Genomic DNA, 18284 nt, shown 5'->3' on the forward strand with positions numbered 1-18284 from the left:
GACAGCGGGTGAAGTCAGACCAGGCTCTCTCGGCTCTCTCTTTCCAATGCGGCCAGGACCTGGGGTCTAAGCTTATCGCTTTGTGCAGCTCTTGCTTCAGCTCCTCGGCGCAGCGGTGCACCCTCTCTGGACTTTGCATCTTATGCCAATGAGACGCAGCGTGAGAGGCTTTTCTCGCTTCGGGAATATTGGTTCTGGATACTCGGTTTGCTGCGACTGAACACTTTCGCAAGGTGAGTGTCATTTAGAGTTTCTTACTCGGCTGTCTTCGTTGTTTTAAAACCGTTTCATCATTATCCCATAACTCAGTTTGTGGGATTTTATGGGCATCATATTTTTCAAGTTTTACGCGGAACTGTTTGAAAAGATGCAGTGCCAAAAAAGGAGCAACAAAAAAAGTGCGTATTTTTTATTCCAGTTGTGACTTCAAAATATAATCAGCACTTTCAACGATGTACTGTAGAGGTAAAATATTCTGAATGCCAAAAAAGTCAGCATATCTGTTTTCATTTCGACAACGCCACTATGCGCTTTTACGCATTAACATCTCCAAAGAGACACGTTTCATTTTCATTGCGCGTCCAGCCAAAGTAACCGCACACACAGTGTCTTTGAAAAAAATAAATAAAAACTTGGTCAGAGACGTCGGACGTGTGGAAGTGTGGAGTCCCTGGGGCCTCCAGATGTATGGACTCAGCTGTCGCCTGTCACTTTGGTGACAACTGGTCGACGCTCCGTGACCGCTGCCTGTCCACCACTGCAGGCCCCGTATAGCGAGAGTGCTGTTGAGTGAGGGTGAACGTGGCCACATACTGTATTAGAGGTTACTCTTACTTTCTCCAGTTCTAATCATGATGGATAAGGTGAGAAAGACCTGAAAAGTGGACCGGCTGCAAACAAACAAACACAAAAAAACACTACTAAAAGTGAATATAGCTGGGAATCTATTTCTCATTAGAATAACTTCTTTTTAAATCTTTATGAGTCAGTGATAATCACATTGTTTGCTCTGAAATTCCCTTGTTGGTTTCAAAACTGAAAGATGTAGGCCTCCATTTTCATCACAGCTTCAGCTCCTTGAATAAAAACAGAAAAACACTAGAAACTGCTAGAGTGAATTCATCACTCCATATGGACCTCTCACAGAGCAAAACATGCCATAAAGAGTTTCCTTTGGAGAACAACGACACGCCCTCAAGTTTCAAACATTTCCACCCTCAGCTGTGTTAGAAAGTGCCAAACATACAAGGCACAGGAGAGCAGTTACTGTTATATTTAACCAGGGCTGTCTGAAATAATATTTTGCTCTCATTGGAGCACACTAAATATCACCAGAAGCCATTAAATCCTGTGCATGCCTTCTTTGGAGCTGAATGACAGAGCTGCACTTGGCTCAGTGCGAGCGCAAGAGAGCAGAGTCAAACTGGCCTGAAATCTGTCACTATGACCACAGCTGATGAAAACAGAGCCCTGCCGATCCCAGGACAGTTCAGCCCAAAGCCTGGTAGCTATAGGTGAAAGGACAGCAGATGCAGGATATGGCATAATATTTGGACATATTTTGTTTTAGAATTGATTTAAGGTGTTGCAGTGCAATTCAAGTGGAAACGCGTTTAAATAATTCTTATTACTATACACTAAAACCAGCTGACAGTATAAAGGAGGAAGATGAACTGCAGGTTCTGCACAGTGTCAACTCTGCCACTTCAAAGTAAAAAAAAACAAACTGGAAATAGCTTCTGAAACAAATATAGCTACATTTTCACCAAACGCCAGACGTTTAAAAAATGAGCACTTTCTTTTTCTTTTCCTTCCCTGTTTTTTTGGGGATATTGAACAGTTAAGATGACACAAATATGTAGTTTGAGTGGCTCTGTGTGGATACAGGGAGGACAGAAAGCAGAACCAAGGAGGTGGTGTCACCTAGTGGTGGGACTGCATGTTGGCAGCTTCATTGCTTTGGAATCACAATACTTCATACAGACAAATCCAACTTTACTTAAACCTAAATCTTTGTTTTACAGTAAAACAAAGATAGCCAGCTATTGTCAGTACAGCCCGGTGTTAAATAAGACATACACCCAAGCAAGAATTAGACATCAAATACAATTTCCTCATAGCCAAATGAACGATTTACACGTACTTACATGTACACTAAGATCTACGTTTCGTACTTCACAGCTGGAGGTATTAACGTTTAGATGATCCAGTATGAGAAACATGTGTGGGGGCCTATGTGAGCTGAGTGTATACTCTTAATAATCCGCTGCAGGAGAGAATTCTGTCAGAGTTTTAGCTTATTTATAGACTAAATGATTTACAAGTGGAGGGATTTGGAGCGGCTCCACATGTCACAGGGTGCTCGTTCACGTCTCATCCCCGAAGCGAGAGAATCCTAACAACTTTTAAAGTGTGTTGTTGTGTGATTGCTTTGTGTGTGTGTGTGTGTGAACGCAAGAAGGAAATAAATAAAATAGCTGGCCTTCGCGTTGTTTGGACACAGCCGTGGAAAACGTTCTGATTCCGCTCAGCCAACGTGATGTTTGCATGTACTGGTTTAATGAAGGTGGATTATGTTGATGGCTTATTTTAGTACCGAGTGCATTGTTAAACGCTGAAAGAAAGGTCTGTGTTACACAGGCGCACCTAATGATGCAGTTTTCGACGAAAGATGCCCACTTTGTAACATCAGCAGTGCGCAGTGAGAGCGGTGGAGGTGGAAACAAATCACACAAATGAAAACAGTTGCAGACATAAACAGTGGGGCATGTCTCGGTGTGTGTGTTTGTCTGAGATGGACAGAGACAAAGTGTTCACCTATGTGTGTGTGTGAGCGAGTGTTGGTAGGTGTCAGAGAGTGTATATGCGCGTGTGGCAGACACCCAGCTGAGTGTGAATGAGCAGAATGTAAGTCCCAGTGCCCGTGTGTATACGTTTCCCACTGTTGATTTAAAAGCCCAGTACCGGCGAAATGTACACAGAGGCCTGTTTGTGCAGAGCCAGAATGAATCACCCTTGCGTCCGTGTAAATCGCCTGCAAGCCAAACACTCTGGCAGCCTTTTATCCACAGACGTGGTCCAGCTCACCGCAGCAGGGCTAAAAGCAGAGCGGGACAGGGCCGTGTGTTGTGAGGAGCTGTCAGAGGAGGCCAGTCTTTCATGGCTCTGGACGGGGAGATGTGGCGTGGAGTCGAGTTGCCACAGACAAACTCCAGAGAGCAGAGTCCATTGACTGTAAACTATTTGTGGTAGGTTGGCAGGAGATCGGGTGAAATATGACTTGTTTAAACGCCGGTGGTCCCTGAATCTGTGGTCACTGGGCCTGGCCGAATGGACGGTGGCTTGGATGGTCAAATTTAGGGCACTGTTACAGTGCGGAGGCAGCCATTGTGGATGCTGCAGCAGAGTTTATAGCTTTGTGCTTGCAGTGCAGTAAAGTTCCCTCCACTTTCAAACGGCATCATGTATGAGAGTCAGTGGGATCTGCCTGAAGCGGTGGCACACATTGGATCCACATGCTAAGCATTATTCTTAAGTGATTAAAGGTAGTTAGTGATTTAGCGCTTCCAGGCACAACTCTGTTTATTAGGAGCTGAAGGATGATGTTAGAGGAAAACGGGTTTGGCTCGCATACTGGAGTTTAATGCCCCAGCACATCTCTGGTAACCACACAGTATAATTGTGGGACAAACCATCAGACCACCGCGATGATGAAAGTCATACTCGACACACATGCTTCATTATCACCGCCATGTATAGGCATGATGCTCAGCTCTGGGATGTATACTGCGTAATAACCACGGCGCTGCAAAGCTGGTTATTATCAGCATGCCTGTCTTTGATAAAGGGGAATAACAGATGTAAAGATACCGAATGTCAGCAAGTTTAGTGATGGAGATTTTGGAAAGTTCATCTGACCCACCCTGACACGGAGCGGGAGGCCTGCAGGAGGGTTTGTTTTCCCTCTGTCGCCTTCTTCTGTGGGGATCCATCCAAGCAATCGCAGCATCACGGGGCTAGAAGCAAAAGAAAACATATTACGCTGAGATAGTCATTAAAAAGCCCGGCTCATTTCCCCCGCACACAACAGGGGATTCAGTTAAGGCTTTCCGGACCCCTGGCTGGAAATATGCAAAACACACTCCTCCCCCCGCACCCCTTCCTGTGGCTCTTGTTCCTCCTGTTGGCATTGTCACATGGGTGGAGTCGGTGAGCGCGGATGATATGGAAAAGGTCAGCAGAGTTTATAAGCGGACCCCGCAGGGTGAGGGATTTTTTTTTTGGACTGACAACAAAGGTATTTCCTGAGATTTTTCAGAAAGGTTACAGTTACAGACTGGGGACAGTGGCTGGGTGTCTGCAAGAATATCCCTCATTTACCGTGTCATTAATCAGGTCTGGACAAAAAAAACGCGTGCGCTCGGTTTGGCCGCAGTGCTGAATTTGATTACAATTAGTCATTCAAAGTATTTCCTGAAATAAATCATAAGAAGATTACCAGGAACACGAAGCAATAAATCAACACATTATCTCCTTCCGGCTAATGAGGTGGGGGACATTTTAAATAGGTGTTCCTCTCTTCTGTGTTTTTCGAAGGAGTTTTTTCTTGTGAGTTAATTCCTTAATAGTTTTCCTTCAGATATGCACTTGCTTTATATTCAGAGTGAAGCATTAGACCCATTTAGATTCTGTCAGTAGCTCATAATAAAGTCTGGACCTACTACAAGGCCGTGAGCACTAGTATGTGTACTTTGACTCCTTGTGTTTAAAATATACTGAGTTTGGGCCTAACACAAGCACAAGTGGCACAGCAATAATATATCCAAGGAGGAAATACAATCGGATACAGATCAGTCCATATATGTAGGACACGGGACATTGACACAATTTTTGTTATTTTAGATGTTTACCAGAACTTAGTGAAGTTTTCATAAGAGCCTGAAAATATAGTAGTGTGTAATTCCGAATTCTCTGAAATTAGAGCTGAGATGTTCATTACATGACTATAAATTCATTATGTTTTGATAAAAAGCTAAAATAACCTTAAAATACCTAACTATATATACCAGCATAGTCATTTCGCCCTTGAATCAACTTTATTTAAAGTGAATAAATAAAAAAGCAAGCAGTTAACATCAAATATTTACGATGTGAAAGGCAAGAGGACATTAATATTAGTGTCTCTGCATGACAAATGATTCTTTATAGTTCCATAAATCACATCTGTGCATCTTCCAGTGTATTTTAGTTTGTGCTCTTGGGTACAATGATCTTGCCTAAACACAGATCCATAATTCAAAAACTAATTTAAACTGATTCATGTGTAAACAAATAGAAGTAAATTGTTAAGCCCTGGGCACAAATAATCCTATAATGAAAATAAATTCAGAAACACTGATTTTGATTTCTTATTTTATATTTGTAATAGTCTGATTTCCCCATACTTGAACTGACAGCTCTTTCAAATTTGCAGTCACTGGATTTAACCTGTGTTTAGTATTTGCTACCTCGTAATCGCCTATAATCTGTCCACACAGAGGAAATGTAGTATTACAGTGTGAGTAGGTGTTGCTGGATTACATACAGATGGGTTAATACTGACCAGGGCCAGCTGAGGACATGTCTTGCTGAGCGGCAGTCTGAGGCCCACGGTGAGCTCACCGAGCAGACACAGAAAACAGTTCGTTTGGCCACAACAGCCTGACGGCATCTCCTAGTGAGAGGCCAGTTCAAAGAGCCGGGCTTTTGTTTGCTATGCTCGCACACTGTCTTCCTGTTAGGGGCTGGGCTCCCAAAGAAAACAAGAGCGGTGGCTCAGCAGATGTGCGCATCTGTGCATGTGTCCAGTCGGTGGGCAGACGCACATTTCGGATTTTATGATCTTAAAGAGGCGGCTCAGATTTCAAGGGAAGGATTATTATTTCTGAAAATCAAACGCAGCGGACGCCCCACTCTGTCACGTGCTCCAGGGCTGAAAATGGTTCGGTGTCATTAGTGACCTCAGTATTAGCGGCTCCAAAAATAACACACCAATGCTGACAGAAACTGACATATTACATGCCAGGCTTCTAAGAATAGGCAAGGCCCTGGAGGACCGGTGTCCGTAATTTGGAGGGTGATAAGGCAGCCGGTTGTGTCCCTTTTTCCATTTCTCACATGCGTTGTGCCAACACACACACACAAAGACACAGACATCCCAGCCACTAGTGTCTGCTCTGTATAGCTGATAAACCGACTGAGGACCTCACTATATATACAGTACAACATGCACACATCCTGGCTCAACTATCTACAAGAGAGCTTTTGTACTCCAGCTTGTCTCAAAGTTCGCACGAGGCAAGCATTAGGGTTTGACATTATATAGACAGTTATATATACAGAATTTTGCATTCACTTAAGTCTTCTCATGCTACCTAATGGTGGGTTTAGACTACATGATTTTAGAAAGAAAGTGTCTGTATTGAAAATGGGTGTCGTGCACAACAACGGAGTTCTTTAATTGTGCTAATCGACAACTCATTCCACATCTGGGACAGTGTACTGACAAAAAAAGAGGCGCATATCAGAGACAACTGACCAATAGGAATGCAGAGCACATGCAGCTGTAACAATTGAGACACTAAAGATAAAGAAGCCAGAGAACAGACGACCCATGCTGTCTCACATTTTCTTTTAGGCCTTACTAAACACAAGCAAGCCAGTACCATACATACCATTTCAGACCATCTATAATCTCCTAATCTGACACAGTGGCCATCTCATCGATACAATAGATCTAAACCTGCTATTAGATCAAAATAAAAGATTGGAGTACTTAGCTAAGTTAGATCATTGACATAAAGTTGTTGGATGGGTCTGCCTTAATATTTATTATTGTCTTGGATGGAAAAAAAGATGTGGACACTAGCATTATTTCACAATTGTATGCATTTTTCTGTTAGACACTGGATTATAGCGGGATTATACAGGTGGAGGAGAGAATAACATGAAACAGAAGTTGTTGATTTCATGATCTGTTCTCTTTAACCCCCACAATCTGTTGCATATGTTCTTACAAATGAACATTATTTATTTTTTAACGTGCAAAACTGTGACAAGACATATCCATATCTAAAGTTGCCTGTCAGTATATAAGATCTCCAAACATGCACAGCTGCTTTGTCCTCCTCAGACATGCAAATACATTTGACGTGTCTAACAGATGACTTAATATGTCTCTCCTCAGACTGGACTGAACGTCCAGCTGGACATTTTTCTGTATAATTTAATGTGAGTCACATGAGGGGGTGAAAGGGTCAACAACATCAGAGCCACAGGGAGCCTTACAGGACAGATCACTGGGCCTCTCGTCTGCTCTTTCTGCTGTTTTATTACCACCTTAATGACTTAAATTGTGTCCAATTAAGCAGAGTTGGAAAGAAGCATCCCCGCTCGCAGTTGTCAGAGTTCCCTCTGTGCTGTGGCACTGGAGCATGTGTTTAATTAGAACGCTCTAAAAAGACTGTAACAGAGCGTTTCTTCAGGAATGTTAATCATTAGTGGGATCCTGACTGAGCAGCTCTTAACTGTTTCGGAGTATTGTCGGATTCCACGGTTTGCCTTTTGAAGCCATGCGGCTCAGGAAAATGCTTCCACGTGTGGGAATTGTCAACCTTTTTCTTTTTCTAAACTGCGTCGTCTGCTTCTGCAACGACCAGCCAGGAGCGCTCACGCCCAAGCATTGCCTGTTATGGCGGCCTCGTTCATGTGTCCGTTTGAGCCCGGGGGGCTGGAAAGACACAGGAAATAGCTGTGTTGCCATATGAAGGATATACTGTTGAACTTCGAGGAAAGTGGAGAAAAAAAATCCCAGATGTGTGAGGTGTGAAGTTTAACTTGTGTGTGAATTGCACTCTCTGCAAGTATGAGGTCATAAACTAAAAATCCAGTCGCGTCTCAAGAGGTTATGAGTGTTGAACCTGGTCTTTGACGGGGTGCTGTTTCAACAGGAGCGAACAAACCTTCTCACGTGGTATGGAAAGACCGACAGCACTCAAGGATAATATTAAAGCTTTAAACTGATGATAAAACCGAGGCTCGTTGGTTGAACACGGTGATTCGAGGTGTTAATGGGGCTGCTTTGTAATTTTATATCTACACTCATCCAGTTTGCCCACAGAGACCACACATGGCAGGCTTTGCCCTTTGCTGATCCACTGCTATTGTTAGCACAAGTGTGTAGTGTAAGAGCAGCCCCATTCACCCCCGGCCTGCTCTGTGTGCAGACAGCCACAGGCTTTTGTTGAGTTATAGCATCCTCAAATAAAGGGGCTTCCTCTCTTTAACAGCCCCAGGAGCTCTGTCGCTCCACTTCCCATTGTTCCCAATGAGGTCCGGCTTTTACAACTAGGTGAGAGGGTGTCAAATCGAGGGTGAAATATGACCCGTGCCGATCATACGTCTCTGCAATGTTTGGCCATGCAGTTAGACAGTAGCGTACGCACAATAAAGTGAAGAAACAACCTGTTTCCTGACACCGGGCTTTAGCTCAAGGATGTGGCACGTCATGTGCTGGAGGTTCATGTTGTATCACATCATATGTGACACAATAGAATAGAGTTACAGCAAGCAGAAATAAATAGGTAGACATGTAGTCCTGCTGATACATAAAACCACAACTAGACGAACTTACATCGTCTAGTTAACAAGTATAACATCATTGGTTTTGAAACAACAGCAGTTTGATTATAGCCTTATTATATAAGCAGTGTGACCTTCTGCGTTCCCATTTGGTGAGTTATCATTTTAAATTTTCATCCAAAGTGTAAAAGTTCACATGTAACCACAACTCATTACCAATTAAGTCCAATAAAACCCCAAACTCTTTCTGTTCCTCATTTCGATTTCTCCTCTTCAACACACAGGATGTTTAAGGTCAAGTGTCAAGTGAGTAGATATTTTGCTTTAATTTTTACAAATGTCTCTTGTCAGAAACTAAGCTTAGCTCTAAGCTGTGCCCTCAGCTGCCTCCAATGTGTCAGAGTGAAACAGTAAAAAAAAAGGGGTTATGTGAGGGTTATAGGGCTAACAAGCCCACAGTCTGACCTGAGTTTGTCAGCGCCAATCTAGCTAAGTCAATATCAGTGCGCTGGCTGCTCCACCAGTTGACCTTTTCCTCCCTCTTTCAAGGCGTAAAAAGGATTGTTGTTACAGTAGGGTGATAGGCTTTTATTGGCCTTTATAACTGAAGCTTTTGTTGGGCCTGTGTCCTGCTAATACCCGTTGGCAAGTCATTTAAACCTTGAGAATGCCTACTTTTTATAAGGTAGCTCACACACCAGTGAGAGCTGTTCTCAACAATGGTCACCAATGACTGTAAGTCAGAGACTGACCTTCCCTTTGCCCCCTTAGGTACCGCAATTTATGACATGTCTTGAGACCAAACCTTGACTCATTTAAACAGATTGCCTTGTATTACATGCTTACTGTGAGATGCTGAAGAGTTCAGCTTTGACTCTAGATGCTTGGTTTTATGGGTCCCCTTCTCTGAGGACGTGTTCGGACCAGAGAAGAATGCGGCTTTATCGTTGGGCGTTGGTTCTGATGACGATCACCCCTGTCCTGTCATTGTCAGGGCATGCTGGTCACGGACTACCTCGCCGCTAGCAGAGGGCGTATTTTTATTTTCCTCTTCTTCTTTTACAGCGGTGAGAAGGTGCAGACCAGGTGTGAGATGCTGTTCAGGTCGTTGTGGCTATGACAGGGGAATGGGCCGTAAAGCCCCCGGGGCCATAGATTTATGGGTCATCTGGTGCTCTCCAGGGTCAAGGGTCAGGGATGCATGACTTGTCCAACTTTATATTATTCAACTATCTGAGGTGAACCTTGAACTGTGCTGCTAGCTACTTCTAACTTTAGAGTGGTATGATCACAGAGGGATATTTGGGGAGTTGTTATTCTGATGCAGGTTCCCGTGAGTGACTAAACATAATCCAGTTGCCTCTAAATAGATGCTTACACCTTAGTTCACTGTCAAAGTCCAGACATTTAAACTTCCGTATGTGGTAGGCTCTTGAACTTTAATGAGAATCACTTCGACATGTATACTGTCAGAAAGGGGAAAAAACTTAAAATTATGCATTAAATAAACCGATTGATTTCTTCGTGTTAAGGAATTAGAAAACTATTCTGTTCTCATATTGACAATTTTATTTCCTTGCAAATTTTCTCCAGATTAGTTGACCACCTTTGAATTTCATGAATCCTGCCATTGTGGGGGGACATTGTGTTGCCTGTCCCCTCAAAGACTTGCTAATGGGGCAGGGTGCTGAGCCTTTTGGACCTGCACAAAGGCCTGAAGTTTGCTGTGAAAAGGCACCTCTCCTCCCTGGCCTTGGCTGCTACAATGGCTTTGTCCACACACCCAAACACAGCCGTACTTGCACCGATTTTCATCAGTTTCCTCTGTCAGCTTTTTCTAGTTTCAGGTCAAATTTCACCTATTTTCTTAAATGATTGTCTACATGTGTATGCTACAGGTATTTAAATGACAGTCACCCCTCAACACCCACGCTGTGATAATTCAGCACATGATGGTGTGAATGTGAGATACATGCGGGTGTGTAGAGCATGGAAAAAGAAGCGCCACTCAGTCAAATGCTGTCAGTCATGCCTCTGGGATCTGGGATCTCAATAAAGGAGAGTGTAGACTTTACAGCAAACTTGTGGACAGAATTGCCATTTTAAATGAACAATTCTTTCTGGTCTATAATTTAAAACTATGTCACATGCCGCATAACACTACCGACTAAACCCTGTTAACTTAATCGGCTACTAAAAAACCCAGTTCAGAGAATTAGCTCCTGACGTCACATCCACAGAATTAAAACAGCTGCTAAAATGTTTATAAAGAAAGCAATTCTAGCTGTTTAATGGATTCCTTGCTACCTAGTAAAATGTTCAACTGCTTTGTTTTACAGTCTTAAAGTATGTTAACACTTTGCAGCAAAAGCCCCGCTGAAAAGGAGGAACCTCTAGTTCACAGTTATGTCAACTGTAAACCTGTCCTGTCGGTGGTGAAAGTAACACTTTGACATTGCAACCAAACGAGCGCAGAAGGACGCAAAAGAAGGCGCAACTGTCCAGAATTTGACCCGAACTGGTCACTTTTGTTTTCTGAGGCAACAGGAAGGGAATCGCGTTCTGACATTCCTGCAGAGGTGAAGGAGAGGCAGAGGTCGACCCTCTCTGAATTGAAGTTCCTGTTCTAATTTATGCAAAAGGCAAAAAAAAAGAAGGGTTGAAGGCAACTGAGGTTTCTTTCATTAGCTTCTAAATATTATGATTGTGCATCTCATTGTTTGAACACAGTCACTCTTCATATATGATTTTATAACTATTAAATACTATATTATAAATCTCTGATGTAAGTCAAGATTCTGTTACATGTATGTATTTTTGAAGGATTTAACAAAGTTGAGCGGAACAATATTGGATATTTTTAACTCCGGCTCAGACAAAGTTAAGCCGATAATACCGGCTTTGTCACATGTTAGAGGCCTGTTCTCGTGTAAACGTGCTGACACCATGTTCAGTCAGAGGGAAAAGTTATTTGTGCGGCCGATCCGAGCTGTCGTGGAGCTTAGCAGGCAATTTTCCTTGCGGGATACATAAAGCATCTTTTGTTCACTTGATCTATCAGCTCTCTAATCATAAAGCTTCAGTTAGCGAACGCCTCTCTGCAACTTAGTGATGTTTTAGCGCGAAAGAAAAGGAAGACAGACCACCAGATGAACCGAAGCCTGGCTGCGACGTTCACCGCCTTCCCCACATCTTTGAGCCGTTGATAGGGAAGGAGAAAGAAGAATGTCATGTGAAAGCTGTTGTGGATGTGGGGGCGGTTAGTGTGGTAAAACGAGCTCTGCCATCACTGATGTGCTAGTTAAAAGCGCAGTTCCTGAGAGCTCTACCGGTGGTTCTCATTTGGGAGCATGTGTTTGAAGTACGAGGGGAGGGTCAGCGAAGGAGAGACGCCTTGCTCTGCTGAACACCGCCGTGACTGGCTGCTCCGAGGTTAAGGGGCCGGGCTGGGGTTAAGAGGGTTGGGAGAAGGAGGAGAAATGGTGTGTGAGAGAGACAAGGGCGGGATGACCATCTGGTTGGGCTCCTTCATGTACACACTCACACACCTCCCTCAAACACTCTCTCCCATGTACGCAGACAGCTCGCTGACTTTTTACAGTTGTAGCTTTGATATGGGCTCTTCCCGTGCTGACAGCTCCGGTAGAGACGGCTGACTGCCCTGGATTTAGAGCTCAGAGGATCTTGCGTAGATATGGAGCACAGAGGCTGGAGAAGAATCTAGGACTGGATATAGCCGCGATAAGATCGTTTTTCCTGCTCACTTCCAGGAGAGTTGGCCTACGCCGAGGTAAGACTGAAGGTGAAAGCTGATTTCTTGGAGGAATCTTCTTTTGTTGTTGTGAGACTGAAAGAGAAAAAACACTTAAAGTTGTTAGCACTGCAGCTCCTGGGAGTCTGAGGCAGATTTGTAAAATTAGAAGATGAAATAATGTGAGCATGGTTTAATCATTAACCACAGAAACAGCACAAGTAGTGGAGCTCTGAGCAATGTCTCATCTTCTGCATTCAGTTGCTTGTCAGCGTTCAAAGAGTTAATTTGAGTCTGTGCTGCGAACTGAAATCACTGGGATGTAAATGCGTTCAATGTCTGCCCGTGTGACAGCAGTGTGTGCTGAGTCTTAGTTCAGTCTGGTCAGCAGATGCAGGTGGTCTCACTAGTGTGGACCTCTGTGGGGATGTCACTCCCATCCATTTGGTCTTGGAAAAACACTCCCCCCGGCCACGAAAGGAGGCCTCCATAAGCTGACCAAACTTCAGCCTTCAACGCTGCATAAATCTAGCTCCTATCTAATTCTTTTGCCAGCAGCATTTCCATCTTGTCATTTTCAAGATGACTGGATTCAAATCTATGAAATACAACGAAGGAAAACCTTCTTTGTCAGTTCTTAAGATGCTTAGTTGATTTTATCACATAACCTTTTACAGTGATTTACTTATACACTAGTCTTGTGGTAGTCTTATGGTTCACATGAGGATTTAATTGTCTAACAAATCTGATCTGGCGTGCAGTCAGATGGTATTTTCTTTACAACATATTAAGTGCCAAAGGTTGACACGAGAGCAGAGTGAGCGGTAAACTGCTGCATATTTTTCGATTTTGTCTGACACAAAAAATAAACTGATCTGTCTGAGTTCAGGCTCATGTAAGCAGGGACTTTGAACAGAAATTCTTGTTTTTCTCTCCAACTAGAGCCTATCCTGCATCGCTGAGCCAGCAGAAGCCAAGTTAAACATGTTGGCCGGTCCAAACTGACAGAGAGCGCTGTGTTGGGTTGTGTGCATGTCCATCATCCACTTCCTAGAGGAATATAGACAGTAATTCAGACCAGAAGCTGCTTATTTTCTCTGTGCGCTCATTCAGGGGTTGCTAATGCAAGGTTCCAGTGTCTGGACTTCGGGGGACTCTGGTTTAAGTGTATTTGAATGTTATTTAAAAGTGTCACTGTCAGCTGTATTTATTGGTCCGTCGCAGCATGAGGTCCCTTGAGCCCCTTGTATCCCACAAAATGATAAATATCTTTCACTGTAGTTAATACATGATGGCGAGTCGGACTGTACTTTCTGAAGGGTCAACACAAATAAGTGGTTATTTTGTTCTTTGCATGAATGTTTCCTCCCACTCATTCATTCATTGTGCTCCTGTTATATTAAGCTCGTTGGAATATAAGCTTCATTGTGCACTTTTTCTTATGGCACACAAGCCTCTTCATTCATTGGAAATATCTTGTGGGATGTTTTTAAGAATCTGCATTGAATGAAAACCTTTCAAAGCGTGGATGTGTTTGAGCTTCCCCCTTTCACCTGGCTTGACTTAGATTTCCTCCCCATTGTGGAACAAGACATTAACATTTTCATACATGTCGGCCACCCCATTTCAGCCTGAGTCTGACGGCACCCCCACCGCCCTCCAGCCCTCTGTGGGCAGATCAGTCAGATATGCAGGCCTGCAGCTCCCAAAGCCATGTTAACAAGCACCTTTACAAAAGAGTGAGGGGCTGTTAAACATTCAGGACTGCAGGGGTCTGGCTAGTGTGGGAGGAGGGCAAGGCAGGGGGACTGGGGTGAGAAAGGGGGGAGTTTAAAAACTAATTTTACAAACCATAGACCCCTTGTTAGGAGAAACACTTTAAAAATCCAAGTGATGAGTCAGTAAGTTGGAAAGTGGGAATAAGGATGGGTAAGTTAGTTGGCTCAGGGCTTCTGTCATCCAGAATGTTAAGGAATCGTCATTGGCAAAGTCAGAGGAAATGAACTGCATGACATCTAAAGGAAAAATTAGCATGGGAGCAGATGTGGTTGTATGAGAAAGGGGCTTCGCCTAACGCAGAGCCGTGCACAACCAGTGCTCCTTTTGAGGGTCTGGCTTAAGTTCAAGCCTTACATTCCTGTGAGTCAGGTTTGGCTGTGTGAGACATCCTCGCAGATACTTGGCCAACATGTGAAAGCAAACATCTTTCTAACAAATGTGGCGCATGACTGATTCTGTGCCTGATAAAATGCGAGGCAGCGAAGCCGGAGTCTCTTGGCTCCTGACTGAACCTGCCTATAGTTAGCCATCTCCCACGTGAAACCCAAGCTGCTCTCAAACAAGGCCACATTTTTGCAGGTTATTTTGGTCTCATTTGCAAGTCAATAGATGCGAGTAGAACAAGAGAGTGTCTGATTTCTCGCCCCGCTCCCTCATCTGAAGACAGGTTATCTGAGTTTGAGGGCTTTAACTGTCACGTATGAGGAGATAACACACCACATCTTCAGGACAAAAAAGACTTAAGGAGAGATAAACAGACTCTTGATGGGACAAGCCTTCAGTGGATTCTTTCACAAAGGAACCATTGTTGAGGACATCAGAGGCATTTTAATGGGACGTGTCATAAGCCAATTCGGCTGACCTGACACTTTGTGGTACAATGCAATTACAAGCCACCACCACTATCCATCACACTTAACCCTGATACTGGGCGAGCCTGAGTGGGCATGCCAGTCATTGGTAGTGGCGACGCCACAGTGGCTGACTTGTCCTTGAGGAAGATGAGTCGATATGAATAGCCAGTAGCTGCCTGTACCGGCCTGTCTAGTGGAGCAGTTAATCATCCACAGGATTGTCAGGCGTGCCACTATCTCCAAGTGGTCACTAAAAGACATGCAGCGTACATGAGCCATACAGCTGACTCTGACAGGGTGTTGATAATATGTGTGTGTTGACCATCTTAGCCTATAGCGGCTTGTGTCTGCATGCCTGCACCCATGTGTGCATTCCCTCATCAAGTATAGGACCAGCACACTCCCAGAGGCACATATATCATTCTTGGAGAGAGAGCGCAGATTTTCCGGCCCCTTCACTGTCACGTCTGTGTTCAAAGGCCGCACTCGAGTGTGTCTGGTTTTCTCAGCTGTCTCTCTTTGGCCCTCTGTGCCCTTGCCGGCCATAGGGGGTGGAGGCTCGGGGGGAGGCGGTGTAAGGGGCCAGGCTGCTGGATGCTGGCCGGGCTCCCATTTGATCTCAGCTAGAGCCTTTGGCCTGTGAGAAATGACCACAACTGGACACACATTCATCATCTCCATGTTTTCTTGGTCCGACCCCAAAAAAAGGTTACAGCAGCTCAAGAAATTAATTAATGGGCTTTTAGGAGAGGCTTTAGGAAGTGACGGACAAAGCAATACCAGAAAAGTAAAGTAGCTGGAGAGGCAGAGATGAATAGAAAGACGGATTGATGGTGTTGAATGACAATTAATTATAGTTAATGAAAGTTTAGGATTTGGAAGAGAAAGTTGTCTCTCTACTTTGCCAAAGTGCATCATTTGAGTTCCAAATTTCAGTTAAAGCAAAACACATTTGAAATAAATAGCACACTTTGTCTCTTAAAATGAAAAGTCTCATTCAGTACAAGTAACCTGCACTCTTGCTTATTTCAGTAAACCATTGGATACTTCTCGCCTCGTCAGTATTAGCAAACTTAGACGTCAACATGCTATTTGTACGTGACATTATACAGATACTACTTAAACACTTTGAGAATTCTTCTATCCTTGTTCCATTAAACTATGTTTTAAATTTTACATTTACTTCATTGACACCAGTTTGCACCAGTGTGTGAGAGGAAAACTGTGGGAGGATTATCGCTTAAAGGTTACGCTTCGCAATAGAGATTGTGTGTCTGTTGGGTCACTGCAGCACTACAGTGATGTAGTGATGCATCAGTGACTGTGGCCACCACACACATACGTAGGTCAGCATGGTTACAGTCTTTGATCTCCCTGGCTCTTGTTGCGCTGTCAGTTTCAGTCAACCCCATCCGTCCATGCCACCCTCCATCCATCCCTCCCTGTCCAGCTACTTCACCTGTCTGGCATTGCTTTGTCCATCTTAAAAAGATGAAAGACTGATCAGACACTCGCTGCAGCAGGTTGGAAAACAAACAGTCCAAAGGAAAAGGAGAGATGAAGGGAGAGAGCAGGCTTGTGGACATTCCCCATATGGTGGCTCTGTCTTAAGGCCAGGCCTGTGTTTATACAGACCTCTCAGGCTCAACTGATCAAGCCAGCGTCAGATCCCATGTGGTGGCCCCTCTCGGGACATGGAATGACGTAGCACCTCAGCAGGGTAAAGTGATGACTCATGCCGACCTAAACTCCACAAACAACATGAAACGTGGAGATTTAGCAGCCAGCCTCTGATGCTGCTCTTGCTTTTGTGTTGAGAGCAAACTAAATAACTTCACAGGAAAGAAATATGAGTACCTTAAAATATATTCCCCATGGGTAGGCCTGCATACAAGCAACTTTGAAATAACTGTGTGTATTTATGAATAGCTAACTGCTTGTTTATTGTCACTATAATGAGATCAGACGTCACCTTGTGAAGCTTGGGGAATTTCCTAATGGTCTCGTGAGCCACATGAGGAGGGCACATGTTTAACTGCGACCACAATAGCAGTGAAAGGGTATAGTTCTCTTTATGAGTGTCTTTATGTAGTAGACTCATCACCAGAAGCGAACCAAGAAAAGCTTGCTCAGATGCCACAACGGGCTTTTGGGGGGAGTAGGGGGGGCTGCGGGCAGCATGAAAGAGTAAGCGATGGTGTGATTCAACTGGTGGTTAACATTTAGTGGAATAGCACTGGCATGAGACAGCCAGATTACATGGAGCGAGGATAGCGTTATGCAGAGACTGATGCAATTTCTCTTTCCCTCCTCCCCCCCCCATCCTTCCATCCTGTTGCTTTGTCTGTCTAGTAAAAAGAGAGTGTGATGAGCCTGGCGAGCGCACCAGGGCCAGTGGCCGGATTCCAGGGCGGGGCACGCCAGCGAGACTTTATGATGGAGCAGAAAGTCAGCAAGCTAACCTCTGGCTTCCAACGCAGCTCCACCTCAGATGATGACTCGGGCTGTGCCTTGGAGGAGTACGCCTGGGTACCACCTGGCCTTAGACCTGAACAGGTAAGCAGACTGTTGCTTGTGGCCTACTATTCTAGGTGCTGCATGAAATTTATGATGTTATTCTGAGCTGCGCTTAAACCATCCTGCTCGGTTTGGATATGGCCTTCTCGCACCACATGGAAGAGTTACATCATGACATTGTTCTCTTTAACTGTGGTATCTATTTTTTGGTTCAAAAATCATTTCTTCCCCACATCACCACAGTGAATAATGGTGTATTCTCCTGACAGTGAATAAAAACAGCCCTGACCTGATTTTAACTCCCTCATAGCCCATTTGCTTGGCCCAGATAAACGCTATTCAGCACATTACTGAATAACACGGAAGAAAATGGCACCTATGGGACAGACAACATATTTCATAAAACTACCTTGGTCTTCTTGTTTGAGGCCGACTTGTCGGGCTCTACCAGGCGGCCACTTACAGGCAGGATGTGTGTACTTTTATTTACAAACTGCGGTGTGGCAAGGTCTGCTTGTGATTATCAGAGATCTGTTAGGAGGGGGACTCGGTGGGTTCGAGCCCGTCGCTGCCGGCGGGACCAGGAATCGAGACGTCTTTTAACAAGCCGTCTCCTCCACAAACACGGGCAGGGCTGTTAGTTGTGTCCGCGGGGCAGCCAGTGTGATGTGGCACTTTTCCCAAATCTGCTGCATTTTTTTTTTTCCTCTCTTCTCTTGTCTCGCCGCATTTCTCTCCTGCTCCCGATCACTCTCCATCCCGCT

General features: G+C 44.3%; 1 protein-coding gene across 1 annotated transcript in view; it reads left to right on the forward strand.

Moving 5' to 3' along the window:
* LOC311495455 (prickle-like protein 1) overlaps positions 1 to 18284 on the forward strand; it is a 24292-nt gene continuing 6008 nt past the window's right edge. Inside the window, exons 1-2 of the mRNA XM_084554895.1 lie at positions 1 to 233; positions 17356 to 17559. Of these exons, the coding sequence (XP_084411021.1) occupies positions 17371 to 17559 (189 nt within the window). The 5' untranslated portion in view covers positions 1 to 233; positions 17356 to 17370. The remainder of the gene's footprint in view (positions 234 to 17355; positions 17560 to 18284) is intronic.

This window comes from Chelon labrosus (genome assembly GCF_963514085.1).
Source record: "Chelon labrosus genome assembly, chromosome: 11".
In the NCBI taxonomy this organism is placed as follows: domain Eukaryota; kingdom Metazoa; phylum Chordata; class Actinopteri; order Mugiliformes; family Mugilidae; genus Chelon; species Chelon labrosus.